Source organism: Fopius arisanus, unplaced genomic scaffold, assembly GCF_000806365.1.
Source record: "Fopius arisanus strain USDA-PBARC FA_bdor unplaced genomic scaffold, ASM80636v1 scaffold00003, whole genome shotgun sequence".
In the NCBI taxonomy this organism is placed as follows: domain Eukaryota; kingdom Metazoa; phylum Arthropoda; class Insecta; order Hymenoptera; family Braconidae; genus Fopius; species Fopius arisanus.
The window spans coordinates 618,376-634,039 of NW_011887742.1; the positions used below are offsets into that span (position 1 = coordinate 618,376).

Here is a 15,664-nt window from a genome sequence, read left to right on the forward strand (position 1 = left end):
TAAACAAACCATGAATTCACGATTGCACATTAAATACGACAGGAATACTTATCACTTTGTACGAGGAATTCTCGTTGAAATTGGAGACAAGAGTTTTATGCGACGATGAATTATGAACTTTCGAATTTACAAGAATATTACATGATATATTCAACATCAAATGGCCTTCGTAGTCGCTCTATGACATGTACTGAACCGAGACATAATTCAGCAGAGAAAAAATGAAGGATCAGAAATTGACTCGCCATTTAGTTCAGGTTCTTGAGGAATATCTCTATATTTAAATGAGAGCGAAATTATCCAGACAAATAATAACAATTCTCAGTTATAGGTATGATTATATAAATATTGAAAATTATCAATGAATTGGAAATTTCAGGATGACGTGCTCTTGGGGTAAAAATTTTGGGATTTATCCACTTCTTGGGAAGATAGAAAATCAAATTCCCGAGAATAGGTGGGACTACGAGGTACAGTATTTGAGAATTTAATTCGAAGGCATTCGCATTGGCCTCCATTTTGTATCATTTCCTTCGCTTTGAAGCTCGTGAACTTTTCATTTTGTCGAGGTAACTGAGGGTAATGGCGAGAACGTGATCCTTCGTATGGACAAAATCTATTACTTCAGGAGAAAAATGTCGTAATTAGTTTGTTATTGCAAAGCTGAGGAGAAAGCCGGGAAGAGAAAACTTTATTGAATTTTCTTCACTGTCCCTTCGCACTTTATACATCACCGGTGAAAGACATTCTCTTCCGCCAATGCTCGAGTCCCTCCGGTGCAACATACTCTTCTTTCTTTGTCTGCAGTCTTCATGATGTTCAGTGGTTTTTTTTATCCAAATTTTCTCTTTGAGATTCACAGCAAAAACCCATCATAAAGAAGAAGCATTCTTCCCCTCGGTTTGAGCATTTCTGTTATGCTCGCAATGAAAAAGCTCTCTATACCGATGAATGGGTGAATGAAAAAGGGTACGACAGATGTAAGACGGAAAAGATCATTTTGGTATATTGCATTATGATGGAACATTAAATGATAATTACAATGGCTTCTTTCACTACCCACAAAGAGAAAATTGATTTTTTCAATATATCTCATGAGCAGGGAAATAGATATTGAATAAAAATTTGATCTTGTTAAGTCCACTCAGAATACCCCATATATTTATTTTATATTTATAATTATTATTGACAAAAGTTTTAATTACCAATTTTTAAAAATATTTTTATGTATATACATAAAATATTTGTATGTACTGCTTATTTCAACAAATCATTCACATAAGTTAGTAGATGCTGCAAAAAACACTTGTTTACCTCCGGATTCTTGTTTTATTATAAAAAGGTTTAACATCAAGAGTATCGATATCTCGAAAGTCTGTCATGTTTATTCCCCATTGATTAAATCGTCTGAGACGGTTGATTTGAATTCAGAACTCATTTGATTTTTAACGCTTTAATCGTGATTTTTAAAAAGGGATACATTCCTCTCTCTGGAGGGGAAGTTAGGAGGCATGTGCGAAAATGTCCCTAAACCCGATCCCCTACCACTTGTCGATGCGATATAGAGAGAATCACCGCGTGCTGTGGGCAACTGACTGGCGCGTTCACCTCAGTCGCGGTTCGCGCGTCACAAGTGCCATATCTCCGCGTCCCTCTGTCATCCCTGAAATATTTCTCCAAAATATTAACAGAGAATCAGTCCTTCATTCGGACTTCAAAACCAAATCACGAAGAAATATTGACATTTTTTTTTAATATAAAATTTTGTGAGGGTGAATGTCTACTGTATTCTCTAAGGGAATCAAGAAACAGTCAACAATTCTGCGCAGATTACTCGGGGTGAAAAAATAATCAGACCGCGATGTATTATTAATATTAATATGTCTTTAGAATTGGAAAAAATATTTGTGAGATTGAATGCCGATTAGATTTTCAGAGGAAATCGAGAGATAATGGACAGTTCGGCGCACCTTAATTGGAATTAAGACAATCGGGGAGGAGAAATGTTAATATTTTTTTTTTTAATTTTTTTATTAATATTGACAGATCGTAAACTGTTCGGTATATCGGCTTGCTATAAAAATCTGAGAGATGTGAAATATGAATATTATTCTGGATGAATAAAAATTTGTGAATGACAATTATTTTCCCAGGCGGTACTGGCGACGAATAAGAAACTGGATGCTTTTATTGAGATTAAAAAAAAAACAAAAAGCGAAATATTAATATTGCTCAGAATTTCCACGAATATTTTATGACGGGAACGGACGAATTTCTTCTTAAAAAAATAGACCGCGAATGAACCACTGGACGCATTTTATGTGAAAAATTTAATAAACAGAAATATAAATATTGCAATAATTTTTCAGATGATTTAGTGAGGAGAACTGACAACTATTTTCCTAGGAAATAATTCACGGATAATAAACAACTCAGCGGGTTTTAAACAAACAATCTACAACCAATATTATTCGAATAAATGAGCGGTAACAAACAGGAGAGGAATATTAATATTTTTCTGGATAAAAAAAATATTCTGTGAAGGGAAAGTTTCAGTGTCAAGGGCAAGAGGTGACAGCTGATAGTGACAAGAAGGGAATGAGATAAATCCGATAAATATCGGACCGAGAGTCAACACTCGTGGATGTAGTAGCTGAGGTAGTTGAAACTAGTGGCTGAAAATCCTCCAGACTATCGAGATGAACATGTTGAAAACTCCCTGAGGAATGGGATCGGTTCACATAAAAAATTCGTAAATAACATAATCAAACAGAGGACACGACACTTTTTATGAATTCTCAACAGCAATTCTCATTTATACTCGAGGCACAAGTATGTATCCGTCAACAAACCCATAACTTGTCTCGACATTGGGAGTGGGGAAATTGCTCCAATTAAAAACGGAATTATTCCTGTTTATGAGTCTGTTTGTCAGAAATATTTTTATTCCTATCAAAGGCTTGACGGACTTTGCAATTTTCTGCGGTGAACAATCGAAGTTCAACGGTGAAGTGATCAAACCCAAAGTTTCGATTCTCCACATTTATCTTTACTGAATTATTCAACAAGCGGATTAATATAAAATATTATTTTTGTCATTTAGTTATTTGCAAAATTTTTCGGAAAAATAAAATTATGATATATTACCGGGAATTCAATTGTTCGATAATTAAAACAGAATTATGAGGTTTGCACTATCAGAAAGAAATGAGAAGCACGCGATGAAAATAATCTTCAGTATTTCAACTGCAATTGCAAATATTTAATCAATTTCTCTCTTTCCGCTCCTGTGTTTTCATCTCTTGATGTAGTCATTATGACCCGTAGGAATTTATTGCAAAAAACAACTGGCATTCTGCACTGACTCCAATAATTCTGTCAAGTACAAGCGATAATAAGAACTTCGAAGCATCACTTTTGCACTTCATGAGATGACAAAGTGAGGATTTTTTTTTGTTTGTTTCCCAGGTATTCTGTGCAAGTTCAATCGCAATCGTATTAAAGTTCCACGGCCCTTTATTCTATTCCCTATTGCTCCCTCAAAGCAGTGGATTGAAAATGACAAATGACCACTGGCTAAATGCTTCGAGCTCTCCCTACGATTCTTCCGAGCTAAAAGCCATTACCGATAACCGCAAAAAGATAACTGAACAAATAAATGAGGTAATTCCGGGGACAGGCATTTTCGTTAAATATAACAACTCCATTCTAACCCTGAACTACACTCTTGGAAAATTACCCTTGAATTTCATGTTGATAAGTTGACATTTTTTCCAATGCCAAATTCACATGACATTTATTTCCATTTTCATTATTTCCATTAATAGAAATTGAGAACACTTGTTTCAATATTTAATGAATTTCTAATTATGCGCGAAAATTCATAGAAATTGGGAAAATTTAGGTAATTATTCTCTGGAATTCTTGATAAATTGGAAACTCAGTCGAATTTTATATGCAATTTTTCTGATGAGTTTGAGAGAATTTGTTTAGAAATATTTAAATTCAAAGACGGAAAAACTGACGCCAGTCCTAAAACTGGAAAATTTTCCGCTTCATTCAGCGAAATAGTAATTTCCGTCATTTCCACACGAGTAAAAAATCCCATCCCAACGCCCCAAAAATATACTCTTTCCTCTGTTTGTTCAAGGAAATTTCTCTCCGTACACTTTGCGTCATGCTCTGATGTATTTTATCCTCACCGATGTGGAAAGGTAAATTGATATAATTATAAGATGAAGCTGGCATTCCTCTGGGGCATATGCAGTGAGAACCATAGATTACTATTACACGTGTTGCTCATTTGCGCATGAGTTGATAATTAAACTTAACTTCAACAGAATACAAGTTTCTCGTATTTCTCCGAACGACTGGTCTTGGTATCAACGATCTAATAAACTTGTTTCCTCCAGATGAAAACTCAATTACTCGCGCCAATTGCAGCGATCATTTATTTCCGTAATAACTGATAGGAGATAAATAGAATAAGATTAATAGAACTTTCATTGCGCACGTGGCTTCACGTCATACCGAGAAATTCTCTAGGGAGTTTTTACGAGAGCACCATGTAGATGACACTAATAACACTGTCAGAAATTTATTGAAATTTCATGGAAAATGGAAGAGTAATTCTCATGAGATGATATCAAATTCGATTCAGAAAAAAATGGTTATAAAAATCCAGTTCCAGATAGAGTTCCAGGAAATACATGAATTTATCATGAGTAAGCGCGGTAAAAATTTAACAAGTTCAAACAATTTCCAAATGAACATTCCCATAGAAATTTCGGAATTCGTTCAAATCGTTTTTATCTGAATTCCCTTTACTACATTAATTACCTTTCATAGAATTAATGACTGAAACCTACTATTTCCTATTTTTAACCAAAATCGTCTGAAATTCAAGGGAAACATTTAATTGCTGGATATTCTAAGTGAGAGGACAGAAATTTCCGAGAAATGTCAGGGAAATTTCAATTAAAAATTTCTAACATTCCATGACGGACTGGTCTCGAACTTTGAGGAATTTAATCATGCCCTCAAGTATTTCGGTGTTAGGTTTTTTTTGGGGTTTTCCTGTGAACCAAAATCACTCTCCTGCAGGTCCTATTTTACGCCAAAATAATGAATCATAAACTTCATTACATCCTCCATTGAATAAAGTAATTTTTGCTCTACCATGTCTGAAGTTCATTTCGTCCCCATTTGATTCATAGGGTTGGTTTTAACGTTATCCTTCATATTCTCCATTTGTCCCGTTAATTAACAGCATGTAATGACGCAGGTGCTTTCTCCCACGTACCCCTATCACATCATGCACAATTTTATATCAAAAATCGTATGATGTTTTTCCCGTATATTCTCTTTATTACGTTTTGATCTTTTCCCTCTGCTGTCTGCATGATTTACGACGAGAGGAAAATATTGGCGGGCACCCTCTGCCGTACTATAGCTCCTGTTACGTGATTTCAGCTTTTCAGAATTTCTGCGTTAATCTTTGAGGCACTACCTTTGAAATTTCGATTCTTCTCTTCACCCTCGATTTTTAAAAGTTGTATATTCAACGGATAATAATTTGTAGTGGATCGAGTAAAATCTCATACTATGAGAAAAAAACATTTCCATAGTTTTCAATTTTTTATTGAATTTAAATTCAATATTTAATGTATATCTCTGTTATTTATTTATTCTCATCTTATATATAGATATAGTACATATAATATATCATGTATATTACACCATGATATTTAATTTCTTTGAAAAAATTATTATTACATTATATAATACTTTAACAAAATAGAACGATGATACAAAATGTTATGAGTTTTTTAATTAAGCAGTTGAATTTAAATATAATTAGAAATTTGAGAAATTTCTAACCGTTTTAAATAGCACACTGTAAATTACGTATTCACCGTTGCAAAGTAATTCTCCTGTCTTGGTTGAAACGTTCACTGAACTGCGATTAAATTCTGGTTGAGGGGGTTTTCAGCGATAAGAAGTGGTATGGGAATCTTGTCGAACAAGTCCTCTCTGGGATTGTTAGTCAAAGTGTTTGTGAAATAGAAGTGCTAATATAGTTTGGAATGAGGTCCTCTTCGCGTTACTGAGTAATGAATTTCTCGGTTACTCTGATACCGATCTATTGAACAATGCGCCCTTGTCGCGCAGGGCAATAGGTGAAATGGCATCGCCGGCGATTGACTGGAACTTCAATTGGGTCAATGCTTCAATCAATGAATTCGAAACTTGCCAATAGGTTCCGGGTTAAACTAAGGAGCGGAGAGTGAAGGCCCAATATCAAAATTCAAACCGACACTAAGCAAACTGTATTCTGAGACTTAATCAGACTATTTTAATGAGGGAAATTGAGGAAATTGAAATTCAATGACTATACGAAAATATATAATGGATAAATATTGAATAGTAATTATAAATATATAAATAACGCAAATAGGGATTTAAATAAACTTTGAATTAATATTTGTTGGTATCTTAGACGATTTTCAAAAATCTCGCATGAAGGCGGATTGTCAAATTTTCAAAAGACTGATCTAATAATTTTTTAGATCTTTGTTAACCTGAAATTTATTTTTTATTTATTTTACATAATTCGGTGGATTATCAATTGTTATTGTGAGCATCGAAAGAAAGAAAGAAGAATTTAATTTTCGAAGAATACGTCAACTTTTCTCTGGAAATAATACCATTGCGTTGTTAAATTTTTTGGGTGGCAATGCCAACGATGAAGCTGAATTATCCGAGGACTAGATTTAGGTCATTGGTTTAAGAAATGATATCGGTAAGCGTCAAGGGCAGATAAACTCGACGTGATATACGAGCCATACACTTAGGTATAAGTACCCACCCATTCGATTTTCGCGGACTCTTCAAATTTGACGGATTCCCTTTTTTGGTATGAGTTTTTTAATTCAATTTTCGTACCGAAAAATTTGCTAGAACTATTTGCAATAAAATTCATTTATCATTCGAATAATTTCCGGATCACCCTAATTAGATTTTAATCATGGCGATCATGTTCCATGAGAATTGATTATTATGCGTAATGCCTTCGATGAACTTCTTTATTAATTATTAATTTTTTCGAAATTTCATATTTTTTTGACGGAAACATTTCCATGAATACTTCAATGTTCATAATTATTGGAGTGTGCATTCAATCGGAAGGTGAAAGTATGGTTTAAAAAAACCAAAGTTTATTACAAATAAACAAATATATTTTTTACAATCAATTTGTTCCAGTATAATGACAAGAAGCTATCAGCAAATTTTATTTCAATGCACCAGCATTTTCACTGAATTTCCTTTCGTATAATACGAATCCGATGGATATGGAAATTTCAATAACAAAATGCAAGATAAATGTTTAGCGGTTATCTACTTGTTCATTTGCATTAGAAAACGCATTGTTGATTTTCATTGAAATGCTGAGGGAAGCGGCAACTGGCACTTTCATAAAATTAGTTGCATCACCCTTCACCGACAATTGGTGTTGATTTCTGACTGACATAGATATATCGCTGTTCCGGGTTTCATCTCAGAGATACCTTGAAGAACCAAAATTTGATTCGTCCGCATCTTCCAATTGAACGGAAGTTTTTTCCTCTTGTCTCGCCAATATAAATGTCCCCACCAGATAATTCAATAGAAAGGGAAAACATTCAATGCTAATATTTTACGTCCATAAACTTTCCAAGATATTCGTGGACACTTGTCATCCTCTCGAATATTTTTTTCTGCTATAAAACACCATTCAGTGTTATTGAATTTTTAGAATTGTCATGGATTGAAAAGTGCGAATAAATGGAAATGATGCATGTCCGGATGATTGATGGGCCAGATAGGGCAGATAAAGTGCTAATAAAAACAGTGAGAGCTCGCGAATGAAAGAGTGATTACAGAAAGAAGATTAGGGGTAATGGGGAGTGATCAGTGGTACCCGGGGGAAACCGGGTGAGGATAATTAGTGATACCAGTGCAGAAGCTCCAGACGGAGGGGAACGATATGTCTTTCTTCGAGGATGTACTCGTTAATGATACTGATGGGAACTTTACCCAGTTACAAAATCAATACATTGATCTCATCAATGATTCGATGAATGCGTCGAATCGATCATTGGCGGAGGTCAATACCACTGACATCGATCCATTCTACTTTTATGAGGTGAGTTCATTTTTTATATCTTACTGCATAATCTTTGCAAAACGTCAGTATAACCATTCAAATGGAATTTCTCCCACTTCTTCAGGCGACTCACCAAATAATTATAATGTAGTAATTGATGATGATAATTGAGGTATTGAAGTGAATTGATGTGAAGTGGGTGCACTAGTTCAACCGCGGCGACATTTGAAAATAAGTTTTTTTTTTATAATTATAATATATTGGTATACATATTTTTTCAATTGTCAATTCATTTTTTTTAGTAAAAAAAAGCATTTAAATATATAACATTATATTATTATTTTGATTATATTGATTGTATTGATTAGAGATGCCCTAAATGTTGTGAGGGAAATAATTTCTTGGGGAAATGAAATTATATGGGGAAGTGAGGGAAATTAAAATGTTGACAATTAAAAAATTTTCATATGTAATTGTTTTGTGACGGATCGGGAGTAAAATGTGGGTTATAACTCTCTATCACGTCAGCGTGTCGCCTCAAGTTAAAGAGTAGAAAAATTGTACGTCGAACATATTCATTACCGCGTGTAAAGAATTCAGTGATTGCGAATGAGGTTCCCTCGTTATGAATATTCATTAATTGTTGACGAGTCATTTAGTGCTGGGGGGAAGATCAGGGAATGACCATTTCAATGAGAAATTGCGCCGGCATTTTTCTCGCGAACCGCATATTTTTGGAGGATGATAATCGGCCTACCTGGCGCACTTCCAATAATCTGAGTTTTCGGAATTTCGAGAGAGAAAAAATTAATAAACAATTTCACTTATAGAGAATTGCCGAGGCTTTTAAAAGTTTTTGGCTGAACTTTGTGGTTCGACTTGAATTTCGTGGAATTTCATTTTTTAAAACTGAGCTTTTTAAAACATTTTTAGATTTTATTCCAATGGACATCCGCACCAATTATTCCCGTCTTCCTATTGTTAAAAAATTTATTATGCCACAAAATTTTCTCGCTGACAGCAAAATTCATTCAGGTCAATTAAACTTGGTCGGAAATTGAATAAAAAAAATTGCTGTACAAAAGCTCTATTCAATTTCATATCCATAGCGAAATTAATAGGTAAACAATTTTTTTTTATGTCAGTGCACTCCAATGCAAAATTTCATGATTTCAAAACATGTGGGAAAAATTAATCTGCTGAGGAGATTAAAAAAGGAAGTCCTCTGATCTTTTTAAATATTACCAAAAGGTTCAGTACGTCGACGGCAACCTATTGTGAGAGCTTGGAAATTTCCTTGGATCAGTAGTCGTAAATTTCTCCGCAGATTAAGTTCTATTGATTCAATTTCCCATCCTTGTGAAGACAGCGTGGAAAGGGATAGGATTATTGGGGTATGAAAAAAGATTTCAGAGATGAGGTGAATCGCTTCCTGAATTTATGATGAGATCCAAGTCTTGGGAAATGTATCGCACTGAAAGCTCGTGGTTATTAAGTAAGGTACAGCCGATTAGTTTACTTCCTGATTAAACAAACTTTCCTGAGAAATATGAAAAGTTCTCGAAGTCTGGTTATCCTCGATTCAGTTTGAAGCAATGGGATATTCGCGCAGGATCAATCAACTCATCCACAAGTTTGCCAACAAATTTATTGACTCTGGTTAATGGCTTATGCGTCATGAGAAATTCACTGGGAATCCATCTGCAATATTTCAAAGTCGATTCTTTCAATCTTCTAGATTGGATGACATATATTTTCACTTCCATCACGAAACAGCTGGAGTGCTATTTTTTTAGCGACGTGCGGGAAAGTTCAGTTTTCAAACAATATTTCAGGTATTCCCAGTTTTCTGTGATGGATATCTCGATGGATTGAGACTATAAATAAATTTTCAGAGAGTAAGTTCGTTTCCATTACAAAACTTTCTTCAAATGTGGCCAATTCTTGTGACAGGGAGTCACGATAACGTCAATTGTCTAATTTTGTGAAAAAATTTTCCGAGACATCGGGAAATCCTCGTGTCCAGTCCAAGAATTATAGAATTTATTTTCCAGATGAGTTTTGAAATTCTTAAAAAAGTTTTTTTTTATTTCTATGATTTTATTTCTCACCGCGTAGCAGAATCCCAATTTAGATAGTGAGACATATTTGCGAATATCTCATCGAATTTTATTTCAATTAATAAAAAAAATCATTAATATCATTTGCTGATTAAATATTCATCAATAAAAATTCCTTCAACTTTGAAAATACTTTCATACTCTTTATAGTTTTCGCTGAATATTTTTATTTTTCCTCTCCGTGCATGATGTGCATTTCATCACAGTAATCGATGAAACGGGTTGTAAAGAGCATTCAGCGATCACCATGTCATTAAAAATATAGCCTCCAGGCTATAAAAACTATGAGTTTTGCGATCCCAGCGAAAATTATACGAATGGGTTCATTCTCCTCGATAGTTTGTTGTCCCGGAAGTCATTGACAGTAGATCAAATAAATCCGGAGCGACCGTGGCCTGATGATTATTATTTCTATAAATATATGAGGTTTCTCATCAATTGGATCCAGTTGAATGCTCGTCAATTTTCAAAGAGCATTGTTATATCCCGGAATGACGCCCTTGAAGATCAGACCTCGCTGCAAATTTACTGGTATACGCTGGTACGGTGTAATTATAACGATGGTGGTAATTGACGACGATTTTAGCCGACGTACTTCAATCACTGTAATTGTCATATCAATATTCCACCATGTGGGAAACCCTCGAGTATGTCTTCAGGCTATTCTCCGGTTGTCCCTCTGTCAGTCCAGTAATGATCGAGGCTAAATTAACTGAAGGGCTCCCAACGGATGCCAGTGTAACTAGACACCACAAGATTCTTCATTGATTGATTGATTGAATTTATCTAGAGTAAGCTTTATTTCCCTCGGGTAAAAAAAAATTGTAATCGGAATATTTTTTTCAAATTTTCACAAAAATTTCTGGAAAACTTTTCAGAATTTTTTCTTTTTGAAACCAAAAAAAAATTGGGAAACAAAACAATTGTATTTTTGGGAAATGTGTTGAAAAATTTATCAAAAATGTGAATGGGAATTTTTTTTTATCATTTTCTAGAAATTTTTGCGAATATAGGTTTTTTGATCGTAGAAATTATATCAGTTTGAATCGAATTTCAATTAAAAAATGTTAGTACAGAAAATAGATAATTACCAGAATTACGTCGAAGAATTAACTGATTCAGAAAAAGGAAGAGATTCTTTTTAAAAAAAAGAGATTCTGTTGGGATAAGAGAATTTTTAAATATCAGCATGAGTCCTCCCAAAAATTCATGAAGTTTGCATTATACCCAGAAATAAATTGATCGTAGAGTACTTCTCCGATCTGATTACTCATCATCTCCAACTGAGAAAGTTTCGTTTCGGCTGTACCATGAATACTTTCATTATCATGTCGAGCGTATAGAAGATTAATCTCAAGAATCGTGTTCTTTGTGCAAAATATTACATAACCCAGTATATACAACAAAATTTGAGGAGAGGATATGATCTCTAGGGTTGAGATCTCTTAAAGATTCTTGGGAAACAAGACTAAAGTGTTTAAATTTTTTTATTATTACTTCCGACAAGTTTCATAATTACTGCCAAGTCATTTGGGATAACGGACAGATTTATTTGATTCTTTCCGTTTATTCAGAGTAAGTTGACGTCATCAGTAGTTTTATGTACCCTCGGACGACACGTGTCAAAGGAGTCGACACATTATCTCAACACGTGCTTCAGACCAATCACTAGAAAATATAAATGACATAGCAGCAGTTCGCATCCCATATCCAAATTATCGTAAATGAGGCTTACTTTGTAATCTCCTCGAAAGTCAACGATGAACTCGTTTTATGAATGTGAGAAAATACAGAATGAGCCGTTAACATATGCAAGGAACACGTTAAGAAGTGAGAATGTTCGATGGACAGGTGAATGTGATCTCCAAATTGAGGCAATTTCGCTGAGTAAATTACAAAATTCAGTGATTGAAGCATAATGATGGATCTGTACGTTGTTACAAGGGCCTTGTCAATAGCAACTTAATGGTTAGAGGATGCAACCTCAGGCAACCAAATTGGATGATCGCTTTAGCCTCATTATATCGCTCACATCAATGAGGCAATCGCTTCGCTGTATAATGTTACGAGTTGGTCGATTCCCTCGAATCCTCTGCGTTCAATTTGAGTCTAGGGTGGCATAGTGTATGGAACTATTGTAGTACCTGAGATGGAAAAAATTGGGAAATTGGGATTATCTCCTTTCCTATGCTTTTTTTTCATTGAATGCACACCACAGCCGCCCGAAATTGACTTCAAAAAAGTTTTAGAGAATTTTTTAGAAAAATCCGTTTCCCTTTCGGAAAAAATGAAATTCTATTTTTTTTACAGATAGAGAGGTGGGGTGCTTTCTTTTACTTTTCTCGGGAATTTTGAATATGTGGAAATTTTATATATAGTGAATCGGGAAAACTCCACTTGCCACTCAGAGGTACTCAGTGTTACAGCCCGAGTAAAAAAAAATTGTAATCGGAATATTTTTTCCAAATTCCGGAAAATTTTTCTTTTGAAAAAAAAATCGAGAACCAAAATAATTTTATTTTTGGGAAATGTTTTAATAAAAATATAATTTTTTCTTTTAATTATACTGTTGTTGTCTTACTTTTTTGATTTTTCAATATTCTCAAGAAATACGCTATCTAAATTATAAAAAAATTTCCTATTTAAATTTTTGAAAAATTTTTCAAAATCTTTCACAAAAATGAAATTGTTTTGTTTGTTTTTTTGTTTTACGAAATTAAGAAAAAATATTCCGATTACAATTTTTGTTTTACCCGGTAGGTCAAGCAATTTCTTTGAGTTCATTATAAACATCTCATTCCATATATAATCGGCAAGCAAGTGCACTTACACAACAAACCCATAAATTAGCACTTCTCCAGTCGGTTCAAAGAGGAGTTCACCTCATGAATAAACTACCCACGTGTATCTAATCATTCGGTTGACAGTCTCTCAAAGGAAGAACACACACAGCAAGTAGTGACATCCTTTGTTGGTCGGACAATCATATCTGGTACTACTAACCACAATCGTTATTTTCTGCCTAATGAATATTGTGACGGTAACTACACTCTAAAGAGATAACATATTTATTTTTGTTGCTATTTGCTTTTGTTGGATACTTTACACAAATAATTGTTTTCAGTTGTGGTTTTCTTAATCTCTTTGAACTGACTCAGTGAGCAAAACACCGTTTTATATTTTGTTCCCTGCATAAAATGAAAGACAATAAAAATATAAAAGCAATGAAAAGTTCATATTCACCTCCACTGGATTTACTGGAAACGGAAAGAACCTAAACTTTGGTAAATTTTCCAAAAATTCTTTACGAAAGCTGGTAACACTCAAAACAGTAATATTGCGCGTTAATTGAGTTCAGGGCTTGCGAAATTCTTAAGATCCCCAGAGGATAATTTAATATTGGCGGGACAATATTCATTTGCCAGTGACGTCTCCTGTGAATTGAAATACTACGGTATATTGCATGCATTATTTTGTGGAAATTGAATGGATGACGAAAATATGCATATACTGATGACATTCGGTACGATGTTCTATCTACGTGACATAACTAGACTATTGACACTCTATATTCTCAGCACTCCTCGTAGAACTGTTGCAATCCAATGTACTGAATCGAATTCCTGGAAAGCTTATTTGAATCGATATTGAAGTATGGAAAAAACCTCTATCGTCTGCATGTTAGCAATGTGCCAGTAATTCTCCAGCGTAACTGACTAATTTCACATTTGTTCAATAATTCTATTATAATACAGACCACAACTGAATTTTTCTATTCATTTTCTGTAGATATAATGATATGACATATTTCCTTCAATTTAGAAAATATCTTTCACTTGAATGATCGTATCTATCTAAAAATCATAACCAATTTGAGAGTATACAGAGTTCATCACTGTTTGCAGATAATCAGAGACATCGAGGAAGGAAATTGCAGTTGCAATTGAAATTTTATTAGCAAACCTAGTGAATTGGAATAATGGTCAGAAGCTAACGAAGAAGATAAAAGAGATGGATTGTAGAGGTGGAGGGGGCGCCAATTGCACTCGTAAAGAGTAAATCAACTAGAAACATTGTATTCATGTTTCGCGTTCGATTTTCATCTCCATTTTCACTTGGGATTCTATTTTCACTCTGGCAATGGCTGAAAGAGAATATCATTTGAACAAAAACGGTCTTATGTATAATAAGAGGATCTTCGCAGCAAGATCTGTTAGTAATGGGTGCAAGAAGGCGGTTCTGAAGATTTGGGAAAATATTTGTATGGTGTACTCTAATTGTGCACTTTTGGGATAAGAAGATTAATGTTTAAAACAGAGAAATGAGAATAAATCAATAAATATCTCCCCATTGTTCGCAAATGTTGATTTTTGGAGATTTCCCCGGGTTCAAAATTCACTCTTTCCAAGTTTGATTTTCTTATTTACATTTAAATGAGGATAATTTATAGCCAGACTCCTTCGGGATTTTCCTTGGTTGCAAAAAAAAAATGGAAATACCCACGATCCTTCCTTAGTGTTTATAATATTTGAATATTTCCGAAAAGAATTCTGGTAACCAGAAATAGGAAAAGGCAAATATTTCCGGGGGTAGAAAATATATTGCCCTCTCCGGGGCAACAAAGTCTGACTTGTAATACCTCTTTAGTCTCTTGTCGATATTTATTCTGTGAAGTGCCTTCTGTCTGTCAAAACGAGTCAAGTTAGAGATATTTAAAAATTAAAATGACTTCTGAAAATTAACAAATGTGCTTATTTACCCCCATAATTCAAAAAATTGCTAATTTTGTAGGTAATGGGCCTGAAATTTCAGGCCTCTCGGCTACAACTTTCCAATTTTTTCTCAAACTTTTCTACACGCCACCGGATAAAGTCCCCCGGAGGTGGAATGAACTGGCAAAAGGATTTGAGAACAAATGAAACGAAATATATTGCGAGCTGCAAGAACAGCAAGGATGAATTGGCAGTTGTAAGAATACTCATCCACAAGGGTTTATCTCAACCGGCGTCTTTCATTTTCTGTCTGGCTACTCCAATCTTGACGATGACACTCCTACTTTCAGACTCGCCAATTTTCTGTTCTTCTCTTTCTCAATTCTTCTCGGTAACGACAGCAGTGAAAAGAACAAGGATAGACAGTCGGAGCGTGTCATTATCCGCAATTTATCCTCAAGTTCGTCACCGTTTGGCAGTTGTTACCGCTGAAATCGTCTCCAATTTTCCCCTTCACTTTTTATTCCTCCATCAGCTCGAGAATACCCCACAAATACCCCCAAAATTGTTCATTTTATACTTTCTCGTATCCTAGATATAACAACCCAGTACATACATGAAAAAAAAATATAACGATAAATTCATAATAGAAAGGAACGGTATGAAATAATTATTACTAAAATGTA

The 15,664-nt window shown here is 34.4% G+C and overlaps 1 protein-coding gene across 6 annotated transcripts in view; it reads left to right on the top strand.

Moving 5' to 3' along the window:
* The first annotated feature begins 1,643 nt into the window (after window positions 1-1,643).
* LOC105268610 (cardioacceleratory peptide receptor) overlaps window positions 1,644-15,664 on the top strand; it is a 33,130-nt gene continuing 19,109 nt past the window's right edge. For 3 of the 6 annotated variants that reach the window (XR_892352.1, XM_011308309.1, XM_011308339.1), the window contains exons 1-2: window positions 1,760-2,832; window positions 7,796-8,185. Coding sequence is in view for 5 of the 6 variants with exons in the window: in XM_011308309.1 (XP_011306611.1) it covers window positions 8,027-8,185 (159 nt within the window). In the remaining variant the exon portion in view is untranslated. Of the gene's footprint in view, window positions 2,833-7,795; window positions 8,186-15,664 lie in introns of all 6 variants that reach the window. The other 3 variants (XM_011308317.1, XM_011308326.1, XM_011308347.1) reach the window with 3 other exon arrangements.